The 27,988-nt window shown below is 39.0% G+C and overlaps 1 protein-coding gene across 3 annotated transcripts in view; it reads left to right on the top strand.

Moving 5' to 3' along the window:
* The first annotated feature begins 3,251 nt into the window (after positions 1 to 3,251).
* The window catches only part of LOC137297653 (polyunsaturated fatty acid 5-lipoxygenase-like), a 31,684-nt gene continuing 6,947 nt past the window's right edge, over positions 3,252 to 27,988 (top strand). Inside the window, exons 1-12 of one of the 3 annotated variants that reach the window (XM_067829557.1) lie at positions 3,252 to 3,304; positions 4,386 to 5,013; positions 6,467 to 6,511; positions 7,173 to 7,289; positions 10,657 to 10,754; positions 13,994 to 14,129; positions 17,205 to 17,300; positions 18,600 to 18,696; positions 19,874 to 19,991; positions 22,460 to 22,552; positions 26,473 to 26,533; positions 27,578 to 27,683. In XM_067829557.1, coding sequence (XP_067685658.1) covers positions 4,528 to 5,013; positions 6,467 to 6,511; positions 7,173 to 7,289; positions 10,657 to 10,754; positions 13,994 to 14,129; positions 17,205 to 17,300; positions 18,600 to 18,696; positions 19,874 to 19,991; positions 22,460 to 22,552; positions 26,473 to 26,533; positions 27,578 to 27,683 — 1,453 coding nt within the window. In that variant the 5' untranslated portion in view covers positions 3,252 to 3,304; positions 4,386 to 4,527. Of the gene's footprint in view, positions 3,366 to 4,304; positions 5,014 to 6,466; positions 6,512 to 7,172; positions 7,290 to 10,656; positions 10,755 to 13,993; positions 14,130 to 17,204; positions 17,301 to 18,599; positions 18,697 to 19,873; positions 19,992 to 22,459; positions 22,553 to 26,472; positions 26,534 to 27,577; positions 27,684 to 27,988 lie in introns of all 3 variants that reach the window. The other 2 variants (XM_067829556.1, XM_067829555.1) reach the window with 2 other exon arrangements.

Consider the following 27,988-nt stretch of genomic DNA (forward strand, 5'->3'; position numbering starts at 1 on the left):
TTAACCATACCCCAGAAATGGCAGACTAAGGTGGTCATTTTGTTCCTAGCGGTTTAATATCAACATGTTCTAGAGCATGGGAGCAGAAACTCTTCGCTTAAACGCAGCATGTGCACAGAGCGGCTAACATTTGATTGGTCGAGAATAAAGCTTACCTGTCTGCGGCGGATGATTGATAATGCGCTCCCTGACAGTCAGGAGATGCCATAATACCTGAGTTAAACGAGCCTTGTAAGCATAACACTGGAGAAACTCACACACAGTGGCTGTAGCATAACAGACTCAATGTATTACACATCAAAAGGGGAGAGTCCAGAGCAGACAACTCACAGTGACCAGTTCGAAATGTGGAACTGCAAAATAGGATGAAAACTTTAATCCTTTGGTTGAGATACAATATACCCCGGACCCTATCGCCCACCATCTGAAAGGACACCAAGCAAGATCAAATGAATGAAAGAGTGAATAGAGTTAGGAAATTTCTAGCAAAATATAAGCATGGCCAAAATCTTTCATAGTGAATTAGAAGAATATGTGACTACCTTATTGTGTCGATCATATTTTAGTTATCTAAATGTACGTCCTGAGGAAATATCGAAAGAAAACAACTATTAAGCGTATTGTATATTTTTTTTAAAGTTTGGTTGTCTCCCCTTAGTGCATATGCACTTAAGTCAGCAAGCAAGCAATTTAGTAGGAAGTATATAACAAAGACGTAACGAGTAAATCGTTTTTCGAGTGTGTTCTCAATGCTTCGATTATGTTGTGTAGTTTTGATAATGGGAGACAGTGCAATGTGTTCTCAATTTGTCGCGGCAAAATATTATTCTTGGTTCTTTACCTCATTAATTAGGTAAACTCATCGTCGCATCCTCATCGATTTTATGTACCTACAAATGACGTCAAAGAGAACGATCGTGGTATGTTTGGATTATTCAAACGTCACTTTTCTTCCTTCGGGGATTCTGTTGTTTTTTAGTTTGGATCAGACATTTCGGTGATTGACATCATGATCCTCGACATTTATGATGCGATGACATGAATCAACTAAATGAGCGAGCCTCTTGTCTCAGACCTCATCACCAGACAAGCAAAGCTGGAGCGCTAACCCCGATCCTCAACAAGGGTTGCGATGAACGTATACTTAATTTCCTGAAATCATATAATGCTGATGTCGTTATTGTTTCTAACCTATTTTGACAAAAAAAAATACAATTTGTGTAAATATTTAATTACATGACTGGCACCAACTTCTATTCAGTTTTAGGGTTGCTTAATTCACAGACGTCAATGATATTGAGTTGGATAGAAACCACCCGGATGCGTGTAGCAATTACCAGAGATACCAGTCTGCGGCTCGACTGCTCGATGTAGCTTTATGGTTAGAACGTTCGTTAAACATGAAGAAGATACGAGTTCGATGCTCGCCATTCCTGGTGCCCACGGAGGTGATGTTGCAGGTATATTGATAAAAGGGATGTAAAAGTGTAAACAGTCATTCAACACTACTGGCAGTTTGAAACATTTGTAATATAAGAAATTTTACGTTCGCCTCAAAAGTCAAAATTTGCAATGGTCGCCGATACTGAAGTAACAAATACAGCGTTGGGTTTAGTGTGTTGTATAAATATCAAGGTAAATTTCAATCCATCGCAATTTTGTTCTGGAGGATCTCTCTCTGACTAATTCTCTGACCCTTAATGCCCCAAACATGTTGTATGGGATTGAGATTTGGACTCCTCGCGGACAAAAGCAGTATCGCTTCCGTTTCCTGACGTAATGAATCACAAAGGGTACGTGTACAAAGTGGCATAGCTTGTCGTCTGTGAAGACTGGCCACGTGTTGAGAGGATGATCATGGAAATGTGGTACAACGACTGTCACTCTGTCTATAAGGCCGATAACTTAAGAATGGCCAGCGAGTCCTAACGTAACCCACAGAAGGAAGCACGCTACAAAGCATTTTTTAAGGAAAGTCTGGCAGAATTCGAGGTTAATATCAAGTCATGCTGAGTTGAGCAACTGGTTAAAACAACGGTGTAGGATAGTTCGTCTTACAGAATACGCAGACGATGTTACTCGATTTTGAACCGTCCTCATTGACAAACCGAACGAACGAATGAAATTGTGATTTCGAGATTGTGAGAAGCAAAGTATCGGAGGAAGGAATAGGAATGGGACATTTGATTTCAGTGTTTATATTTATATATTTACACACATAAATATTACATAATTCAAAGAAACGGCCACATATTATATTTTATGAAATAATCACTAAAGACGAAAGTGTAATTCATAACTTAACTTACAAGGGGGTAAGCGCAGTAGTTGGAACAGTGAAACAAATGCACGTTCGTACGTGATAAGCGTTAATTTACGTGTGTTTCATTTTATGTGCGCATCCCTTGTTATACAAACCAATAATAGCGATCTGAAACTATAATCGTTTCTTAAACAACTTTTATTTTGATTTAAATAAAACTCTGACATTTGAATGTTCATTTGAATGGAAGGAAAAATTATGAAGAGTCGCAAACTTAATTTCACTTTATTTTATTTACCTTTTTGTTTTAAGTTAAATTCATCGGTAATTTTCAGTGCAGACAGACTATAGCTGGGGGTTGTGTGGTGTACAGGGAGAAGGCGTATTGTTGGGTGTAGTCGTTGTGGTAGATGGTTTATTGGTACAAGCAGGGAGCCTATATAGAGAGTTATAGAGTATCCCTGGTACAAGCAGGTGTTGTGGTGGTGTAGAGGGAGGTGGTGTGGTTGATGAAGATGGCTCAGCGACAGGTGAAAGGCTGTCAATAATATGATGATGAAGTGGGAAGGGCTATCGATATGGTGCAGTTGTGATGTAGTTGGAGTGTCGGAGCGGGAGAAAGTGGTGAGTCAGAACGATGCCCTCGCTTCCCCACTTCCGCATCTGTAAATGTAGCAGATTGATCCATTACAAATAAAAGCACAGTGCAACGCATTCAGATATTCTTCAATTCTACTGGTGGAGGGATGGCTGACAAAGTCCATGACACTGCTAATTATGGCAACCGCTTACTTTGTTCCGACCAATCTTGTTAAATATTAAGCTTTGTTTACTTCTTTGTACGACAAAACAAAACATGGAAATTTGTTTACATATATATAATCAATTGGGAATCAGATGGGTAATTATTCAGTTCTCATCAATACTTTCCGAGAGATTAAAAATGAATAGACTTAGTCGTGCGGTAAACAGTACTGACGTGACACATACACATGCACGTGTGCACTGATCTTTCCTTCCGGATACCAGGATTATCTTCCGGTGGAAATCTATGGCAATGGTTTGAAAATACTCCGTCCAGGTCCGGAAGCGTGGGGTCCGGGTTAGCGAGCACAATTACTGAACATTTCGTTTCACACAAAAATCGTGAATGCTGATTTTGCTTGTTCATGTTTTACCATATTTTACTCATGTCTTCGTTAACAGGTGTCATATACAAACACTAACTTTTGAACGTTTGTAGCTTTATCGGGGAATGTGACAAGAGAAAATGTTTTTGAAAGATATAAATGTGGAATTTGTAAGAATCATGTGACAATGACTGAAATGATCACTCTATACACAACATGGGCTCGATTCTCAACATGGGCACATTTATAGTGTCTACCGCCGTGATATGGCTGGAGTATAGCGGCGTAAAATTATACTCACTCACGTACTCACTCCCACATCGTCACTTAACAACGAAGATGTGCAAAATATATAAATCATTGCCGTGCCTTAAGGATATCGCCACTCACGAACTCACTTTTTGACAACACAGTTTTGCATTGTAAATATGAAATGATAAATAAATACAGAAATGCTAGATTTAGGACCCGTGGACATCAGGACTAGAATTGCTTGTAAGAGGCGACTAACAGGTTCAAGTGATCAGACGTGGTGGACACGTCGCATTGCATGCCAGTTACGTAGATCGATGCTAATGCTGTTAATCACTGGATTGTGCGATCCAGATTCGGTTATTTACAGCCCGCCGCCATCTAGCTGGAATATTGCTGAGTGCGGCTTTAAACAACAAAACCCACCAATAGATTCAGAAACCTAGTAACAACACATTTTGTGGACACGCACATACATATGGAAATATATTCATCGACATACTATTATTGATTTGCAGTTATACGGTGTGTCATACTGGACTATCGCTTGACGAGATCGCCTGATATGCAAATAAAGCCTCAACCCCTACGCGTTTGTATTTATGTGTATATATTCAACCTTGTAATTCATTGACAGCGTATTATTCAATTTATTTCAGATATTCCTACATCTTGATACATAGTCATTGCTGCCTGTGTGACATTTCAAGAAATAAAATCCATACTTTCACCACGTTTAGGTAGCTACTAACAGCAGGTGTATAGAAGCACAATACCACTGGTCGACAGATGGCAGTAGTCTCCCACCACGTTCCAGCACAGCGCCAGGAGGCATTGCGAGCTGCACTGGAGTTGACGTTGGTGTGAGCGCCGTCAAGGAAGATGGGGAACAACCAAGGTAGCCACATCATTGTCACTGTGAAGACAGGGGACAGAAAATGTGCCGGCACAAATGCTAGTGTGTGGTTTGTTGCGAAGGATGAACAAGGAAACTCATCGGATGAGATCAAGTTGAATCAGCTCTTCGAATCGAATTTTGATCGCGGAAAAAAGGATGTGTTCGAACTCTCGAAAAGTAAATTCGCGGCCTTGACCTCTCCCGTTGACCGGATCGAGATTTGGCGAGACTACACCGGTTTGACGAGTACTTGGTTTCTTGAGACGGTTATTATTGAGGACCCGGATTGCAATGTCCAATACACGTTCCCTGTGTTCAGGTGGATTCGACCGAGTTATAAATACGTCATACTTCAGTATGATGCGTCACTTCCGCAAGAAGACGTCAATACTGAACAACGGGAGGTGGAACTGGAGGAGACTAGAAGAACCTACAAATTGTCCACCGCTGATACCACCTTGCCCATACAGGTAAATCAAAACGATTGGATGGTTTTGTTCTTATGTCGGGTTAAAACTGGACTTTCAAGAAGTAACCTTTACCAAGTTAACCTTCACTCCCATTCTTTAACATCGCACTAAGATTACTTTAGTAATTTACGATAAGCTTAGTGCTTTCTGAAAGGACGCCTTGGTCCTCACCAACCCATGCTTGTATTATGGGGGGATCGGGTGGTCAGGTTCGCTGACTTGGTTGACACATTTCATCGTATCCCAGTTTTGTACATCGATGTTTATACTGCTGATCACTTGGTTGCTTGGTTCAGATGACAGCCGCCATATAGTTGGAATTTTGCTGCGTGCTGCGTTAAACAACAAACCAAGCAAGTAAAACTGTTGTTAGGTAAACACTGTATGAGCTGGTTCTGGGTTACTTTAGTGAACTGTTACTTTTGACTATAATATTGACTATGAGATGGATAGAAACTAGAACAGCACCCTATGTTAGGAGTTACTGTAAGTTCAGTTTTGCGCCACACTCTACAATGTTCCAACTATATGGTAGCGATCTGTAAATAATCATGTCTGGACCAGACAATCCAATGATAAACAGCATGAGCCTCAATGTGCGCAATTGGGTTAGGGTAGCATGTGTCAACCAGTTCAGTGAGACTCTTGGTCGAGCCTGCCGTCAGGTATGGGTTACTAAAGTTCAGTCTTAACCATATGTTATGAACTATATTCATATGATGTTGCTTTCAGTCACTATCATATGTCGTTACAAATATTGAGACACTTATGAAGCGACAGTTTTATTACATATGTGAAATATACTTGAGTCCTTAGACAAACATACAATGCATGCATATTTAAATTTAGAAGATGGAGATCAGTTTATCATCCACATCTGTGTTTCACGGGAGATATCCCTTGTATGAGATCAGATAATATCTCTTAAGAGATATCCTTTTGATAGCAGATTTTGTACAATGCACTGGCATTGTTATGAGGTCACTAAGGTAATGATGTCACAATGCTATGACATCGCTGCACTGCAAATCTAATGGCAGCACTGTTTTTAGAGATGTACATATTTCATTGAAACGTAATGGAGAATGATTTTGGATGATCAACAGAGCCTCACCTTCGTGTCTACTGATAATAATTATATCAACACTCGTTGATACAGGTAAAATATACTTGGAAAGCCTCGGGTACTTGTTACTTTATCAACTCTTGTTGATATATATGGTGTCAGTAGACGCTTGGGTGAGATTCTTTATATAACTATGACGAATTTAAGGGTGACGAAATGACAAAAGTGAAAGCTGTTATGAAGTAATAATTATCATGAAGATGTTTAAAACGAACTTGAGTACTCTGATTAAAAGCCATGGTTATTGTGTGGAATTTGCAATGATGATGATGATGATGATGATGATGATGATGATGATGATGACAACGACGACGGCGTCCATTACAGGTGGCACAGGTTCCTGATGATGAAGCCTTCCCCGATGATTTTAAGGTGTGTTTATATTGTGTAACAGTGCAACTGACGCTAAACTAAATTTCAAAGTAATGCATAGGTACCATCTGTCAAGTGAGTGAGTGAGTTTAGTTTTACACCGCACTCAGCAATATTCCAGCAATATAGGGGCGGTCTGTAAATAATCGAGTCAGGACCAGACAATCCAGTAATCAACACCATGAGCATCGATCTGCACAATTGGGAACCGATGACATGTGTAAACCAAATCAGCAAGCCTGACCACCCGATCCCGTTAGTCGCCTCTTACGGCAATCATAGTTGCCTTCTATGGCATGGATGTGTTGCTGACGGCCTGTTCTACGCCGGGACCTTCACGGTCACCATCTGTCGACGAGGGCACTATAACAGTATCAATGTCTCTTCCAAACAATTAGTCGTGGAGAGAATCAAACATGGATAATTCTGTAAATAGAAAAACATTTTTATGCTGTCCAAAACAGCTTGTCAGCCAAACTTCATCTATTTCTATACAGCCATGTATTTAGTTTGCAGGTTTCGTAACATAAGACAAAAAGCCATTTTAGACGACAATTTAACTTGAGTAGATACATGAACATCAAGCGTGTGTTTCGGTGTTCGTATTACAAACACTGTCTATCGGCCAGTCCACCGATTAAATAAAATTCACCGTATTCAGCGTTGCAGCGTGGTGGAGTTGGTGGAGACAAGGGCAGAACAGTTGAAGAAGGACGAGTGGACGTGCCTGCAGGATATAGGGGGGATTTATGCCAGTGAGGAATTCTACATCCCCAAGGTGAGCCTCGGTCTGGGAGACATTTTGTCAACATAGCAAAGGGAGGTAACTGGTAATCATTGCTCGGTGTTCATATCTATCGGATGTATAACGAGTACTTGCAATAGATCAGTTTTGGTTTATGTTCCGGCATCCAAAGCTAACACAGATGTTTTCAGATATAATGTTATGTTTTGCATCATTTGGTATGTCGGCAGTAACCCATAGTTGGTCATTCGTTGGTTTCACAGAGCGTGTAAAAAATCTACTGGTCAAGTTCCGCTTTCCGCGTACGTTTACCGATAGTGTAAACACACTCTAAAGAAAACACACTCGAAATATCAAACCAAATACATAGGTGTATGTCTCTTACAACTTACTTTTATACCTGTATGTACAAAAGACCGGGAGTAGTGAAATAAATAGCTTGATTCATGTCAATAAGTTCTTGTATAAACACATCTCACCACCACCGTTCTTCCCGCACAACCCCTTCTCACTACTATCAAAACACACATTTCTGATTCAGCTGCAACCAAAATAGCAAATCAATGCCTGAAAAGGATGTAAATCGATATATTTAGTCAGCTATGAACTGTTGTCACTCGTAAATAATTATTATTTAAATCATTTTGTTTTGAATGTATTTACACTATAGGTAAGCATACGACCAAACCGGAATTTGACCAGTAAATATTTTTACTCAGTCTGGGCATGCGCACAGCAAGTCTGAAATTAATGTGAAACCAACGAATAGGGCTGCACGGTATTACCGATATACCGGTATATCGCAATACACTTTTCAAACGATACGTATAATGATTGATATATATGGATTCTGAGAACCGGTATACTGGGTAAAAATCATGCCGTTTTCATCTTTATAGTTTATATCAAGATCTACACGGGCAAATAATTCATTCACAATAAATAATTTCCTTCGTTATTCAATGACAAAACGGCATACTGTAATGCTATAAATTGTATGAAAAGGCAATTATGAATAGTATCCATGACTATGAGAATATTATTCTTTGAGAACCACGACATATATATTCAGGTACTTACAAAGTAGAAAATATGATTGACATGTACAATTAGTGCTAATCACTGTCAAACACGTAAGCTCGAAATATAACGCAGTGCGTATCGTAATAGTGGAACCTGATTTGTAATACTTTGCAATACATTTATTTGCCAATACGCAAATTTAGCTGCTCAGAGCTGGAACTGAAAGTAATAGTTACTGACTGTATTATTAGAATGCAATACGAGATCCGACTAAATTGCACAACTCAACATAGTTAAAACTTTGTGTGAAAGCTTTAAACTAAATTCCATCACTGACAATGATTAAGTCTTTTCCCATTCTCTTCCCACAGAGGCTACTTGCCATATCTTCCTACGAACCTCTGTTCCAATACGGCCATATTTCGCGGTTCTCATAAAATCCCCTAGCGGGAAAAATGGCAGCAGATTTATCTCCCTTTTTTCTGTCCAATCAGAACACGTGTTACATCGACCTAGATTCAACTTGACAAATGCAAGCAATGTGGAGAAACAAATATGACTTGACTGCGTTCTGTCTAGAAGAAAGATTTGAGTATCGCGCTCGGGAAGAGGTTCTAGTTTTCACGATGCATCCGGAAATTACCGAGATCTTGCGAACGATCACTTTTGAAACAAGGTCGCTGATTGCACTACCAAATCTGAACACTCGCACCATGAAAGGGTCGTATTAGAACAGAGGTTACGTAAGAAAAATGACAAGTAACCACTGTGGGAAGAGAATGGTCTTTTCCATGTTACGGTTAATATTTTGCCGTGAGGTATAAGAAATCCCCTCAGAACTAGCAAAATATGACACTGACAAGTCTATGATATCTTAGCAATAAGATAAGAGAAGATAAGATAACAGTTTAATATCCCAAGGGAAATTTGTCACAGAATACATGGTTGAGATAGCAGATACCAGTAATCAGAAAATATGTTAATTCTAACATTCATTAAACATATACAACACATATATACAGTTAACAAACATTTTGATAATCACTAAGAGGAAAACTATTTTGACTTTCTTTGTGAAGTGTAATGGTCGTTGGTATGAAGGGCTGTCGAGCGCGGTTCGATCTGAGCAGAAGCAGGTGGATACGTCGTCCCGAAGGCAACAATTTGTATTGGGAAGTTAGGCAGTGACTAGGGTATTTCATAATTTTGAGAACCTTTTTGAGTGTTTGCCATTCAAAAATTGAGCTGACACTTCCAAAACTAGAAGGTTTGCTGGCAGTATTTACAACTTTGATCAACTTGTAACATTATATTAATATTGTGTTTAACTGTAAGGGGCATTGTAATAGCATAACATAGTTGCTGAATGCCCTTCTTTGAGCTGTCACCGGAATTATTCACATATGCGAGCTGACAGAGGGAATATATCCCGTTTATCGTATCACATCGCCCGCTGTTGCCGGTCATACATCAACATTTCACTTCAGGCAGTACTGCCACAAAACGTTTTTTGTCACACCGCTGGCCATTTGTAACTTGATCCGCCCGTTAAATGAGTCATTTAGAGCTTGAGCACATGTTTTAAGAAATGTACACGCTCAGAAGAATACATATTACTTTCGTATTTGATAAGAGAATATTCATATTAATGCATGTTCTATGTGCCAGGAACGGTAGCACAAACACACTGGGTACTAGTAACAACATTCACCTTAATCGATCGCATGATACATATTTATATATTTGTATCATTCCTGTTTTGAAAAAACATGTATTTTCACAGCTGCGATACGACGTATTTTCATGTTGTCTTACATTCACAATTCATTAACGGAAACGCCCTTGGTTCACTCGTCTGTGGCTTTGCAGCTAATGCGCCAGAAAACTTTTATCACTGTTACCGAATTTTGGATTAATTTCGTTAATATTCTATTTTTTCCTCATTTTCATTCTTTTGTCCGTTTTATACAGCAAAGTCAAATGGAGATCCGGGCTAGAATTAAACTTTAGTAACCCATGCTTGTTGTAATAGGCGACTACCGGGATCGGGATCAACGACTTGATTGACACACCATCGGTTCCCAACTGCTTAGGTTGATCACTGGATTGTCTGTTCCAGACACAATTAATTACATACCGCTGCCATATAGTTTGAATACTGCTGAGTGCGGCGTAAAACTAAACTCACTCACTCCAAAGTCTAAGTAGTTCGCCACGGTGTTCACCAAATGTAACTAATTGCGAGATGAATAATATTATGTCAACAACAGTAAGCTGAAGTCCATTCCTTCATGCCATGATCCATCCATTGGTACATCCATCCATTTGTACATCCATCCATCAATTCATGTTTTTCTTTGTTCTATGTGGTCTTCAGTGTCACCTGTTCTGGCAAGAAGACTGGTGCTTTGGCTATCAACGACTTAACGGTGTCAACCCGCTGCTCATCAAACTCTGCTCAGAAATACCTAAGAAGTAAGTGTTATATCTGTGGCAGTGTGTAATATCTGGTTATATATTTTATCCAGTGTTAGGGTAACTGTGACAGCTCTATGCCTGTGTATATGTCTTTGAAGCTATCAATATTTTGACACGTTCTATGCACGTGACCTCGTTCTCCATACGGCGAGCCTCTTCGCCTAAAACAACTCGGTCCGATGTGAGGACTTTCAGGCGGAAAAGATTCAAAATGATATTTGGTACCAGCTGACACAATGTATCCAGAATTCTCATCACCATGCACATTTATGAATATTTGTGTTGTTATGAAATGCCGCACTCAGCAATATTTCAGCTATGCGGTGGTTATAATGCATGAGTAGGTGAGTATTGTTTCACGCCACATTCAGTACTATTCCAGCATTGTTTCGGGAACGCAGGAAAGACTAACGATGGGTGACAAACCTCTGGCAGAACAGTCAGGTGTGCATGTGCACGTGTGAATTTGAAATATCAGTACACAAGCTTGTTGGTCACTTGGCTGTTCTACAAGCAAGTTCGCCTCTCTAGTTTAAAGAGCGAAAAGTGACAAGACAGTGATCGTTTGTTCAGTAACTTTTTGAGATGTTGTATAGGCGAGGGAAAACCAAGTTATCTGGAAAGTGTCCAAAATTATGAGACAAATAATCAAAGTTTCACGATTTCACGTGGCTATGCAAAATGTGGTTTTATAGCAATTACTAAATTTTGTGTTGGTGCTGTACAAAATAGACTCAGAACCTTTCAGGCACCCCTCGATAATCGATATGTGTCCCAATTCGAAGACCTTCAGTTAAATGAGGTTTATAATTAATGCCTAATAACTAATTATATACTTCAGAATGATGATACTAAGGAAGCAGTTTGATTTAAAGATAAAACAGTTTCACGTACATATTGTTGATGTGATGACTATGTTTGTGACTGTACATAGATTATGACGTTGTGGTCATGACTATACTTGTGACTGTACATAGATTATGACGTTGTAGTCATGACTATAGTTGTGATTGTACATAGATTATGACGTTGTGGTCATGACTATAGTTGTGATTGTACACAAATTATGACGTTGTAGTCATGACTATAGTTGTGATTGTACACAAATTATGACGTTGTAGTCATGACTATAGTTGTGATTGTACACAAATTATGACGTTGTAGTCATGACTATAGTTGTGATTGTACACAAATTATGACGTTGTAGTCATGACTATAGTTGTGACTGTACATAGATTATGACGTTGTGGTCATGACTATAGTTGTGATTGTACACAAATTATGACGTTGTAGTCATGACTATAGTTGTGACTGTACACAAATTATGACGTTGTAGTCATGACTATAGTTGTGATTGTTCACAGATTATGACGTAGTCATGACTATAGTTGTGATTGTACACAACTTATGACGTGGTTATGACTATAGTTGTGATTGTACACAGATTATGACGTTGTAGTCATGACTATAGTTGTGATTGTACATAGATTATGACGTTGTGGTCATGACTATAGTTGTGATTGTACACAAATTATGACGTTGTAGTCATGACTATAGTTGTGATTGTACATAGATTATGACGTTGTGGTCATGACTATAGTTGTGATTGTACACAAATTATGACGTTGTAGTCATGACTATAGTTGTGATTGTGCACAAATTATGACGTTGTAGTCATGACTATAGTTGTGACTGTACATAGATTATGACGTTGTAGTCATGACTATAGTTGTGATTGTACACAAATTATGACGTTGTAGTCATGACTATAGTTGTGATTGTACACAAATTATGACGTTGTAGTCATGACTATAGTTGTGATTGTACACAAATTATGACGTTGTAGTCATGACTATAGTTGTGATTGTACACAAATTATGACGTTGTAGTCATGACTATAGTTGTGATTGTACACAAATTATGACGTTGTAGTCATGACTATAGTTGTGACTGTACATAGATTATGACGTTGTGGTCATGACTATAGTTGTGATTGTACACAAATTATGACGTTGTAGTCATGACTATAGTTGTGACTGTACACAAATTATGACGTTGTAGTCATGACTATAGTTGTGATTGTTCACAGATTATGACGTAGTCATGACTATAGTTGTGATTGTACACAAATTATGACGTGGTTATGACTATAGTTGTGATTGTACACAGATTATGACGTTGTAGTCATGACTATAGTTGTGATTGTACATAGATTATGACGTTGTGGTCATGACTATAGTTGTGATTGTACACAAATTATGACGTTGTAGTCATGACTATAGTTGTGATTGTACATAGATTATGACGTTGTGGTCATGACTATAGTTGTGATTGTACACAAATTATGACGTTGTAGTCATGACTATAGTTGTGATTGTGCACAAATTATGACGTTGTAGTCATGACTATAGTTGTGATTGTACACAAATTATGACGTTGTAGTCATGACTATAGTTGTGATTGTACACAAATTATGACGTTGTAGTCATGACTATAGTTGTGATTGTACACAAATTATGACGTTGTAGTCATGACTATAGTTGTGACTGTACATAGATTATGACGTTGTAGTCATGACTATAGTTGTGACTGTACACAAATTACGACGTTGTAGTCATGACTATAGTTGTGATTGTACACAAATTATGACGTTGTAGTCATGACTATAGTTGTGATTGTACACATATTATGACGTTGTAGTCATGACTATAGTTGTGATTGTACACAGATTATGACGTTGTAGTCATGACTATAGTTGTGATTGTACACAAATTATGACGTTGTAGTCATGACTATAGTTGTGACTGTACACAAATTATGACGTTGTAGTCATGACTATAGTTGTGACTGTACACAGATTATGACGTTGTAGTCATGACTATAGTTGTGATTGTACACAGATTATGACGTTGTAGTCATGACTATAGTTGTGACTGTACATAGATTATGACGTCGTGGTCATGACTATAGTTGTGACTGTACACAAATTATGACGTTGTAGTCATGACTATAGTTGTGACTGTACATAGATTATGACGTTGTAGTCATGACTATAGTTGTGATTGTACACAGATTATGACGTTGTAGTCATGACTATAGTTGTGATTGTTCACGTATCATGACGTTGTAGATCCATCCATGTCCAGGTAACTGTTATTATCTGACGTTTTTGTTCTCTTTCCAGCAAATATCAGTTATTAGTACTTAATTTTATCTATCATGATTGTTTTGTCCAGATTTGCAGTTTCTGACAGTATGATCAAGCCGTTCCTGGAGGGACAGTCGGTGAAGACGGCACTCAAGAACAATAAACTGTTCGTCTGTGACCTTGAGATCTTAAAAGACCTTGTGATTCCCAATGAGGAGTTGACCGTAAGAACATACCTTGTGCTTTCCACTATTCTTGTCATCTGATCTATTAAATCATCTCAAACATATGTTACCTCAAACAAATTCTCACATGTGTATGTTCCTGCTGAGTCTGAGGAGCAACCGGATTTAGTGTTCCGTTTTAACAATACTATAAAATTCAGCTCAGAACAACAATGGCTTACACATGGCTTACACCAGTCGAGATTTGTATAAATGTGGAAAGTTTTTGATGCTTTTATTTCTTTTTTGTGTATTTATAGCTGAATGTGCCATATAGCTACGTGCAAAGTTATTTTTTTACCTCTATCGATATAGAAATTTTCAAATCGTTTCATTTATCCGTTGTGTTTATATATTTTCTTCACGTTTTTGTTGCATGTATTTCTATCTGTGTCTTTGTATGAACACTTTAATGTTTCCGCAGCAATATTGCAGAAAATATCAACCGTTTTAAACAGCATATTCACATGACTTTTAATGTAAGGGTATAAATATGAAAAAAACAATTATGAATTTTCGTTTTCTGATCTGTGGCGGCATTTTTATCTCAAATTTGTAGATGATCTAAGTCGTTCATTACTCGTCGATGAATCAATATTTTTTACCGTTATAAACTGGGTACCCAGTCTTAGTGTTAATGTAGATATGTGTGGCTATATAGTGGTCACCATGAACTTTTACAGTTAACTGTAACGGTACAGGTGTGTGCGGGTCGGTTTGACATTGATACGTATTCACCTCACTGTCGCTCCGAACATGTGACAGGTAATTAAAACGAGTGGTATATACGTTTCCCAATGCTGTTAATATAGATCAATATCGTGAAGTGTTGTATGAAAGGTTATGGTCAATATATAGTGCGGTCTTTATATTTAGATTCATCAAAGGACTTACGTTCAAAGATCTCCATCTCTGCGGGTTTTCTGTCTACATGGAAAGGGGAATACTAGTACTGTAACAGTGGCAATGTTAAACCCAACCTACCACTTAATCAGATACGCACCTGTAGACAACTCTGCAAATATGCTTTGGCGTGGCTGTTGTTTTACGTTGCACTCAGCAATATTCCAGATATATGGCGGCGGTCTGTACATAATCGAATCTGGACCAGACAATCCAGTGCGTGCGGTTTGTCGCTGCATTTGAACCCGCGAAGATCCGGGTTAGAATTGGTGTTCAGTAACCCATAATTGTCGTAAGTGGCGCCAAACGGGATCGGGTGGTCAGGACTCGCTGACCTGGGTGATGCATTTCATTGTATCCTAGTTGCGCAGACAGATGCTCATGCTGTTGATCACTGGATTGTCTGGTCCAGACAATAACATGTAGGTGAGTGCGGCGTAAAAATAAACTCACTCACTGATAATGGCCTTGTGTACATGTGTCAACAGGTCACGCATGACATCACTACAACGTCATGACACAGACCTGATCATTGACAACGGTGAAGTGAAACGAAATACGTTTGTAACACGTTTTGACGACAGAAAAACTCACGTTTCTATATGTGTACTAAATAATCCTTCTTTTGATAGGTCCAGCATTTTAAGATCAAATTGGGTCCGATTTCGCTAAAACTAGCTATTTGTATTGTCGAGAAATAGACTTTATAGATTATAGACTTTCAACTTCTTTATTCTTTTGTACAAATGCTCATATTCTCTCAAGCAAGTGATCAACAACATAGGACATATGTTTATAGTTGAAGGTTATACGTTATAAACATAGATGGTAACAAACAAAAGCAAAAAAAAAAGAAAGAAAAGAACCCAACACACTGATGGAGATACGATAGTCTTGCATTACAACAATGAAACCTTGGATCAACATGTGTCATGACAAGATGGTGTTCGGTCTTTCATCTAAAATGCAAATATAAAACATTGACGCTTCATTGTAAGCACATTAACAGTATTGTACATGCTTGACCAACTCCATACTCTCAGTGTCATGATATTCTGTCATGAATTCACACCCGACCATTATTCACAATATCCGCGTACTTAACTCAACTTCTCAACCAGTTTTCATGATTAGTATTCTTTTGACGGACAAGTCAGAATTACCGCCTAATCCATTTATTCGACCCAGTTTCCCAATTCATGTACCCATAACGCATGTGTTATCAGATTGTACAGCCGTGTCTGTGCTTGTATTGATCCTGCTGTCCTAAGCTTAGTCATACTGTTAGTATTGTGTTTTGGTCACAACTGGCAATGGTATCCTATTGTTATCAAATATTGCGCTTTTGTCGATGTATTTATCTGCATCTGTCATCTCAAAATAATTGTTATGATAGAGTAGTTACATATGATGCTCACAAACAAACTACACTGAATCCAATTCGTTTCCTAGGATGTATGTTGGAAGGCCCTTAATTTATAGAGAATTAGTCATAGTACGAGGATAGTACGAATGGTTTTAGGTTGTCGTTTCAGGGCACCATAGAGACCTCTATTCACAGATACCTCGTTATTTATGGACCATTTGAGTTTCTCTGGCTTAATTAATCCGCGCTATAGTTAACCCCACAGGTGTCAGAACGGTCAATGATACTTTGTATATAATAGCAGGGTCAGGGGGTTGACTATGTGTGCTGGCGATTAGGTGCCTGATTCTGACACTGTAGGGTCGAATCCCGGATGGGGCTAAACCAAAAAATGTAGTAGAATTGTAATTTACTAAGAATGTGTAATTCCAGATATGACATATGTTACATCTGACCACATTCTAAATGACATTGTGTAATCATATAACAGCAGACTAAACATTACGACTAATATACACGCATTGGACAATCTGCCATTACGGAAATATTTGTGTTTGTCATCGTGTAACCAGTCTCAAGTATCCATCAAAATATATTCTAGTGGGCATCAAATGCACATATTCTTGTTGAGATTATAGAAATAGATTGCTGAAAATCATTTGTGTCATCAGTTGTCGAAAAACGTTTAGCATGTCTTGCCTCGCCTGAAGCCATCACACAATTTGTACACGAAAGTAAGTGTTTCTTTCCTGACTCAAGGTAGTTGCTAATATGCGTTAGTTCACGTGACTTTCTTTATGTTTTAGATCTGTGCCCCCATAGCATTGTTCTACTTGGACAAGAGGAACACCCTCGTGCCCATTGCCATCCAGCTGTTCCAGGAACGGAGCGACGATAACCCGGTAAACAGTTCGCACTTACTTCATTACATTCAAATATACTCAGATGTTATCTTCGTTCATGTAAAACAGGGACACAGTTGTAGACACATCTAGATATAGTAGTAGACACAGTTGTAGACACATCTAGATATAGTAGTAAGCACAGTTGTAGACACATCTAGATATAGTAGTAGACACAGTTGTAGACACATCTAGATATAGTAGTAGACACAGCTGTAGACACATCTAGATACAGTAGTAGACACAGTTGTAGACACATCTAGATATAGTAGCAGACACAGCTGTAGACACATCTAGATATAGTAGTAGACACAGTTGTAGACACATCTAGATACAGTAGTAGACACAGCTGTAGACACATCTAGATATAGTAGTAGACACAGCTGTAGACACATCTAGATATAGTAGTAGACACAGTTGTAGACACATCTAGATATAGTAGTAGACACAGCTGTAGACACATCTAGATATAGTAGTAGACACAGCTGTAGACACATCTAGATATAGTAGTAGACACAGCTGTAGACACATCTAGATATAGTAGTAGACACAGCTGTAGACACATCTAGATATAGTAGTAGACACAGTTGTAGACACATCTAGATATAGTAGTAGACACAGCTGTAGACACATCTAGATATAGTAGTAGACACAGCTGTAGACACATCTAGATATAGTAGTAGACACAGCTGTAGACACATCTAGATATAGTAGTAGACACAGTTGTAGACACATCTAGATATAGTAGTAGACACAGTTGTAGACACATCTAGATATAGTAGTAGACACAGCTGTAGACACATCTAGATATAGTAGTAGACACAGTTGTAGACACATCTAGATACAGTAGTAGACACAGCTGTAGTTGTAGCTCTAGTTTGACATGAAATGCATGTGGACCCTGTTTTTGTAAATAACTCTTCATTCAGTGATCCAATCGATCTCAAACTTTGCATGTGGATGTTTTGACAGACAACATAATCACATTGTAAATCACCGATGTTATGCATGTGTATGAAAGAATTTGGCTATGTATCTGTCAACAACAAAAAACAACAACAAAAAACACAAAAAAAAAAACAAAAAAAAAACAACAAAAAACAAAGCAGCATAACGCGGACTGCTTGCCAAGGAAGGGAGCCAGTGACCTGTAATAGCGGCAATTTTGTGACTGAAGTGAAGTCATTGATTAGAATCTGGAAAGCGATGTTTCCTAATAGTAAGCTGTTATGATTATGACATTTGCCTTGACGCTGGAGACAATCGGAGATAACACGGATGACACGCATCTTTGTCCAGGTGTTCCTGCCTTCAGATGACCACTACACCTGGATGCTGGCCAAGCTGTGGTACAACAACGCAGAGGCCAACCACCATCTTGCCGTCACTTACATCGGTATGTCACCTACAGCTTGTGCTCCATCAGTAGCGTCATCCCACATCGCCACTTCCAGCAGCATTCATCGTCACCACTATCAGTACCTACACCAATCACACCAACATAAACACAGACACAATCACTATCACTAACACCACCACCAACACAAACATTACCATCACCAAGAGAAACATCATCAACACAAACATCACCATCACCAACAGAAACATCACAACACAAACATCATCATCACCAACAGAAACATCACCAACACAAACATCACCATCACCAACACAAACATCACCAACAGAAACATCACCAACAGAAACATCATCATCACCAACACAAACATCACCACCAGAAACATCACCATTACCAACACAAACATCATCATCACGAACAGAAACATCACCGACAGAAACATCACCAATAGAAACATCACCAACAGAAACATCAACAATACAAACAGCAACATCATCGCCAACACCATCACTATCATCATCACCATTAGAAACATCAAAAACATCACTATTACCAACAACACCATCGCCTACATCATCCCCAACACCGACAGTACACCAAAACCAACAACATCACCATCACTAACACCATCATCATCAACAACACCACCAACATCATCACCAATACAGTCAGCATCACCGTCAGTAACACCAACACCATCACTATCACCTACACCATCGTCATCACCAACACCAACAAAAACACCAATCACCATCATTAACACCATCACCAGCACCACCAGCACCATCACCAGCACCATATTCAATACCAACACAAACATCAATCACCATCACCATCATTAATACCAACCCCATCACTAACACCATCGCCATCACTAACAACATCACCATTACTATCAACATCACCATCACTACCACCAACCCCAACAACATCACTAACACCAACACATACACATACACCATCTCCATCACTAACACCATCTCCATCACCAACAACATCACCATTACTATCAACATCAACATCACTACCACCAACACCAACAGCATCACTAACACCAACACATACACCATCTCCATCACTAACACCATCACCATCACTAACAACATCACCATTACTATCAACATCACCATCACTAACATATGAAACATGTACAAACAAACATAAAATGTCCTAGGTCGTGGGAGTATTAAATGTGTCCTGTATTTTACTTCAGGCACGTCGTGTCTCCTGACGGAGAGTGTTGGTCTGTCTATGCACCGCCATCTGTCCATCTCGCATCCTCTGTTCAAGATGCTGGCTCCATACTTCACCAACATCATGGCTGCAAACAGGTGATGCGACGTATTCATATCTATTAAAAAAACTGGGCATTCTATTTTAAGCTATTTTCAAAAAGGGTTTTATCTCTGTGAGTGAGTTTAGTTTTACTCCAGTTTTAGAAATATTCCAGCAATATACGGCGGTGGACACCAGAAATGGGCTTCACACAGTGTATCCATGTGGGGTATCGAATCCGGATCAAGGCATCGAAGCGAACGCTTTAACCACTAGGCTGTCCGGGTATTGTCCTATACATGTGGACCGATCCGCCAGATTCTGTTGGATGAAAATGATACCGTACTCCGAGTTGTATTACAAGGCAAATAACGGCAGAATTTGTCAAGTCATCAACAACAATCATATTAACAGCTTGACCCTAAAGAATGCTTACAAGTCATGGTAAGTGTGGCTAGGGGCATCCTAATGGATAAAGCATTCACTCCCAAAGTCCGGGTTCGATTACCGAAATAGGTAAAACGCTTTCTTCAAGCCCAACATACGTCTATTGTTGGAAAGCTGGTTATTTTGGGAAAGATATATATCTTTCCCAAAATAACCAGCTTTCCAACAATATATATATATATATGTATGTATGTATGTATGTATGTATGTATGTATGTATGTATGTATGTATGTATGTATGTATGTATGTATGCATGTATGTATGTATGTATATATATGTATGTGTGTGTATATATATATATATATATATATATATATATATATATATATATATATATATATATATATATATATATATATATATATATATATATATATATTGAGGACGCTAGAGGGAATTTGAACATTACCATTTGATTTTAAAAAATGTCCAGGGTTCAATGAGAAGTAACACGCACGCACGCACGCACGCACGTACGCATGCAAAGTAAGTTGTGATGTTTTACATCCAGCAAAAGAAAATCGTTATTTATTTCGATCGTATTGTCCACACATACTGAACATATAATTCATCTACATTGTAGAGATAACGAGTCTGATATTGCCGTTGTGTATATGCATGTCGGTACGAAACCACCTGTTGCCGTCGAATAATTAAGTGAGACATTGTCTGCCAGGAGGAGAATTATCGTAAATAATCATCAGTTATTATTATTCTTTTGTAAATGATAAAAATAACATTTTCATGGTTTTGATCTTAATCGATATATTTTAGTCAATTTCTATGCTGTGTTGATGTATGTGTATCTTGTACGAATTTATCGATACTGGGATTAATTGCGACGGAGTGAGTGAGTGAGTGAGTTTAGTTTTACGCCGCTTTTAGCAATATTCCAGCAATATCACGGCGGGGGACACCAGAAAATGGGCCTCACACATTGTACCCATGAGGGGAATCGAACCCGGGTCTTCGGCGTGACGAACGAACGCTTAAACTACTAGGCTACCCCACCGCCCCAAATGCGACACAGGCATTCTGTACGTAACTGTATCTGTCACATGAACGAAAACGATTAGTAGCCTTTTGAGAGTATTTGTCTACCAACTGATCCAAACCAATGTCGTTGCAATTTCGTCAAACACCAGCCGACCCTTGAAGGTCCCGGGTTACAAAAGATCATCAGTAACTCATGTTTCTCGTAAGAGGCGACTAACGGAATCGAGTGATCAGGCTCGTTGCATTGGCTCAGACTCGTCACCGTATTTCAGTTGCATGTATCGATGCTCATACTGTTGATCACTGGATTGCCTGGTACAGACTCGGTTATTTACAACCCGCGTCATATAGCTGTAAAACTACTGAGTGTGGCTTAAGACTAAACCCATTCACTCACTCCACACCTGTTTGGTTATCTGACAATCGCGAATGCTCAGTTGACTGCCCATCAATACCTCTAATAAATGACCCAGCTGGACATCCAGGCTACATATCGATTTACCTGAGTGAGAAAATTTTCAGCTATACATGTGTCACGCATGGACGCAAATTATTAATTGATGATGAAACCCCTTTGCAAAAAGACGGATGAACTGCTAACAACTCAAAATAAAAAGATAGTAAACATCAATACGGCACCGACTAAGGTGAACAGGTAGCTAGACTCACTGGCATGGCTGACAGGTGTCATCTTATCCCATCGATGATCATGCTGTTGATCACTGAACTGTCTGGTCCAGAATCAGTCATTTAGAGACCGCGGTGATATATCTGGAATATTAAACAACATACAATCAAACTATATTATGCCACCTTCCAACTGCATTTCATTGTACAGAGTACAGGGACCTTGTTCAGGCCAATATCCTATGATTCGGATCGTCCGGCTTATGTTCCTGGGTCGGGCTAGTTGGTTTCACCAAAGCGGTAAACAGCTGAGACCTTGAGTACTTCGGGTTTTCCTCCCACGTTAAGCAGACACGCACTTTAACTGGAAAACAACCCATAGTGGCTTCACGAGAGGGGTATTTCATAGTTTGTAACCCCCTCCTTACGATTATTTGTATCTTTCCTTCACAGTGACATCATGCAGAACCTCTTGGCAGATGAGGGCGTGGTCGACAGGGTGGCAACAATCGGTGCCCGGGGGGTCAAGAAGATCATCAGGAAGTCGTGAGTGTTCTGAGGCCATATAGTTGTCTTGAGGACCCTGACATATCCTGAAGTTTCACACATCATGTCCCTGTGATCATCTTTAATCCAGTATAAATCTAATTGGTTTATAATTTTTTTAAAATGACCAAAGTAATTTTCAGACATTTCACCCGTGCAGCTATGAAATTAATGCTTTTTAAGCACGTTACAAGGCTGACGGAAGTTTCCTGGTATCAGGTCAAGATGCTGTGAGACAAGTAAATGTTTACACGTGCACGATTCGAGATTTGATATGAATAACCAGTTGAATTACACAAATAAAGCTTGACAGTTAGACTAGATAATCCAGTGATCAACAAAATGAGCATAGATCTACGCAGTTGGGATACAATGACATGTGTCAACCATGTCTGCAAGCCTGAACAACCTATCAATCGTTAGTCACCTCATACAACAAGCATGAGTTACTGAAAACCGATTCTAACCCGGAGCTTCAAATACATTGTATGTCTGATGCATGTACAATTGTAAAACGCATTTAAGAAAAATGTTTTGTTCTAGAAATCATAAATGCTTACAATTCAACACATGTATTTTCAACTCGACTGAATAAGTTATTTGTCCATACATGAAATAAAGCAACAGCTGTTTTCATAAATTCAAAACGCGAAAATGTTATTCATTGACTAATGTTTTTTTAATGAATTCATAAACAGTAGTCTTTTTAACAGTAAATTGAAAATACACACGAGCAAACAAACAGCTGTTCAATACCTCGACATCTGCGACCGTTCGAGAAACTACGGCTTACACAAAACGAGTTGATGCATAAACAATGAGTCTGTGACACAATGAGTATAAGACATCATCATTTTGTGTTATGCCATTGTTGGTTTTAGAAGCGAATATTGCTTAACACTGCGATTTTGCAATTACAAGCGGCGACCATATTAGTTTTAGAAGTGAACATTGCCTAACTGTACGATTCCATATGGAGTCTTTTTTCAACAAAGTTGTAATATGTAATGCTTTTGACAAAACTTGCAACAGCGCCATCACATTTTGGATACAATGTTTCACTGTATTTTCTAACGAAACACTTCCTTTGCAATATGTACAACACACAGTATGATTCCATGCTATGTAATTTGTCCTCAAACTAATTACATGTATATAATGTACAAGTTTCCAAAGAGGCAGGGTTTTGTTTTATTCGACGCGTCCAACATAATTCTCTAAAACAGGTTTTTGAACATACACGTCACCTATGCCATTTTCTGACGAAGCACATATTTTTTTGTGTTCCAAACAAAGAAACAAAATCCTTTCCCCATCGAGAAGAAACCTTTATGAAAACGAGAGCCGCCTGAACGATTTGGTGAATATCATGAGCATCAGACTACATGTTAGAATGACACGATTTACCACAGAGTACTGTTTTGATTATCCCCCTGCTTTTTGTGCATCATACCAAGAGGATAGGGTTTCGTTTTCATCAAATAATGCTCATGTTAAATTATAAATGTTCATTCTCCTGAACATGGACGTTGGGTGTGTCTATGCTCTCTAACAAGGCTAAAAGGTAAGACGGCTGATAATTAGGAGATACACACACTGTGTTGGAAAATCAGAGGTATACAACGAAATTATAATAGCTCTAAATTTGATTGAAACCCGAACGCGTAGCGTGAGGTTTTAAATACAAAATTTAGAGCTGTTATAATTTTGTTATATGCCTTTGATTTTCCAACACATTACGTTTATCTACATTCTGTTTTAAACAAATACATAATGTGTTGGAAAATCAGAGGTTCATGATGTGATTATATACTTCTAAATGACTTTGATTGACCAGTCACAATCCAGTATTTATTGATGTCACGGTAGAATACTTTTTCAGTGAATATATATATTTATAACATGTATGGGTTAATTTTGGTCTAATTTGGAAATAATTAACAAACGTAGGGGTATACACTTGTGCACTAAACAGTATATATTTTGACTGAATGTTTCCTAGATGTAGACGTTAATTGTTGCTGTTTCATTTTGTGTCCTCACTTGTTGCCCCGAGAAGATCTGGGTAAGAATTGATCTTCAGTCGCCCATGCTTGTCCTAAGAGGGCTATATCGGAATCGGGTGGTCAGACTGATTTGGATGAGACTTGTTATTGTATACCAGTTGCGCAGATCGATGATCATGCTGTTGATCACCGAATTGTGGGGTCCAGACTCTAGTATTTACAGCCCGCGTTGTACAGCTGTGATATTGCTCAGTACGGCGTAAAACTAAACTCAATCACTCCACCTGTTTGGTGATCTGACAGTAGTGAATGGTCAGTTTGAACAGTCTGTGATTCAAATAGTCATTGTTATTTATTTAATTATTTATTTTATTTTCTATTATGACTGCAGTATAAGACGACGACTCACATTTCTTTGTTTTTCTTGTGTGATAAGAGTTAAATTCAGCGTTCAAAGCATCTCGACCGTTCCCGCGAAAACGACACCTAACTTGAGGATGTCTGGTAGAGATTTTGCTTTCCCCAGCTATAACCACTGCCCTTCAATACCTCCACTACATAACTCATACTACATGTCGATTTACCTGCGCCACGCATTGCCACAAATTATCAATTCATGATGCGCCTCGTTAAATTCAGAAAATGAAATTGACACCGCGAATAAAATCCGTTTGTAAAGAAACGGTTGAATTGCGTAAAAAGTTCAAAATCATGAATATTTAACATCAGTACTTTACCGAACAATATCTTTATTATGTTCATACTCGTCACTGGAAAATATTTGCACAGCATATGTCGTTTTTGACTGTCAAGATGCGCTATTCAGCTCACAGGAAACTCGTGAAGTCCGGAGGATAGAATAGGCCTTCAGCAGCCCATGCTTGCTATAAAAGGCGACTATGCTTGTCGTAAGAGGCGACTAACGGGAGCGGGTGATCAGGCTTGCCGACTTGGTTTACACATGCAATCGGTTCCCAATTGCGCAGATTGATGCTGTTGTTGATCAATGGATTGTCTTAGCGCTAAGATAGTCGTAAGTTAAAGCTAATGAATGGCACTTACGATCATCTTAGCAGTAAGAGAGCTTCGAAAATCCAGACCCAGCCTACTGGTTGATGCGGTCGCTCGTCACGTCGATGCCCGACTTGTGTTCCAACATAAGTGAAAACCATTAAGCTCATTCCTAGTGTCCAAACTCATGATACTGTGCAGCATTTGCTGCACGCGCTTGAAGATACCACACCTTCTGGGGGACACCAGAAAATGGACCTCACACATTGTACCCATGTGGGGAATCGAAGCCGGGTCTTCGGCGTGACGAACGAACGCTTTCACCACAAGGCTACCCAAACGCCCCAATTGTTAATGAATCATACAAAAAGTATATTTGTGTAATATAATTTTCACAGCTGATTTAATACATCAGACATACATAACACAGGAAACAGTTCCGCCTCTTGCCTCTGAAACGAATGCAGTGGGATGATGATGATGATGATGATGATGATGATGATGATGATGATGATGATTTGAAAATTTCTGTGCACTCTTTTCGCAATGCTTATCTGACTGGGGTGCTGACGTGGTCATCGTATTCCTACTGCGTAGATAGATGTTTGTAATGTTAATCACCGGATTGTCTGGTCCAGACATGAATTATTTACAGAACGCAGTTAAATAGCTTGAATATTGCTGAGTGCCGTGTTGAACAGGGTATTGGACATTCAGACCACTTTTGTTATAAAATCATTATTTCTAGTTAAAATAGATAGAGAATAAAGTTTTGTTTATGTATCATGATACATCCCATAAATTAATGTGATTTTGTTGAAAAACTGACATTCATGTAACTGGACTATCAGCTGTTTCCAGGTAAAGGAATCCAGCGTGGCTATGGTTTCACTTCTCTTCCAGACTTGAGTCATGGCGCTTTAATGTCAACAGCTGTCTACCAGAAGACGTCGTTAAAAGAGGGGTAGGTAGGGCGACCACATAACGATAAAAGCAGGTACCTTAAATTGCCACATCGATGTACATAAGATTACAAATCGATAACGTGCCTTGTGTTATGTTCAGATGTAATGGGTCGCTCTGTTGCCCAGTTTCAGTGTTATATTTTCGATCTTATTGAGTAAGACTGGTTTTACTGTCTGCATCTATTGCACTTCATGTGTGAAATTCGTTGCACGTTATGTGTAAGTATCTGTAAATGAAATTTAATGTGATGCACTCAGTGTCATGGTGTTCGCTAAACGCCTGTTCGTTATCGATTTGAATTGTTAGTGGTTCTATAATAAAGCCTTGAAGCAGGGCGTCATAAACGGAGACATATGTAAACTTGTTCATAAGCAGGGTTGCACTAATCTGAAGTTTGTTCTCTTAACGATGTTGACAACGACAGTACATGACTACATATAGGCTTGTATTTGTCGTAAATCTATCTTCAAGTACATGAAGTGAATCGGTGTATGGGTTGGTAATTGAATGTGTGGAGGTGTCTTTGTGAGTCATGGGCGAGTGTGTGGACTTGTGTGTGAATGTGGAGAGGTGTCGGTGAGTCATAGTGTGTGTGTGTGTGTGTGTGTGTGTGTGTGTGTGTGTGTGTGTGTGTGTGTGTGTGTGTGTGTGTGTGTGTGTGTGTGTGTGTGTGTGTGTGTGTGTGTGTGTGTGTGTGTGTGTGAAAATTGTAATATTGCTGCAAACCATACACACCCGCTCTAATTCCTCTAACAGTTCTCTAACACACGCTGATCGTTCTGACAGGACGGAACAAGATATCATACACTGCTGTAAATGAGTGCATAGGCATAAATAGAACCACCATTTGATATTGTGGCACTCGTGTGGGGGTACCTGGAGGGGAGGGAAATTTGTTTGGAGACTGTTTTTAAGAATCCATTTTTTCATTTAATGAGCAGTAATTACAAATTAAAATAGACACTAGCAACTGTGTATTGCTGAAATTATGCGGAAATACAGATGCAGGGTGTTGATCTTACTTTGTCTGTATGACCCACAGGTGTCCGACATCCGCGTCCTGCCCAATTACTTCTACCGTGACGACGGCATGCTTCTCTACTACGCCATACAGAACTACGTCATCAAGTACATCATGGTATACTACGGTACGTTAACGTCGTCTCACCGTTAGCCCTAGTAATAGATCGGGTGATCATCTAGCTGTGTGTCATCTCTCCAGGGTATGTTAACCTCTCCTCACCGTTAGCCCTAGTAATAGATCGGGAGATCATCTAGCTGTGTGTCACCTCTCCAAGATATGTTAACGTCGCCTCACCGTTAGCCCTAGTAATAGATCGAGTGATCATCTAGCTGTGTGTCATCTCTCCAAGATACGTTAACGTCGCCTCACCGTTAGCCCTAATAATACATCTAGCTGTGTGTTATCTCTCCAAACGACGTTGGTGCTCAC

This window comes from Haliotis asinina, chromosome 10 (genome assembly GCF_037392515.1).
Source record: "Haliotis asinina isolate JCU_RB_2024 chromosome 10, JCU_Hal_asi_v2, whole genome shotgun sequence".
Taxonomy (NCBI): Eukaryota; Metazoa; Mollusca; class Gastropoda; order Lepetellida; family Haliotidae; genus Haliotis; species Haliotis asinina.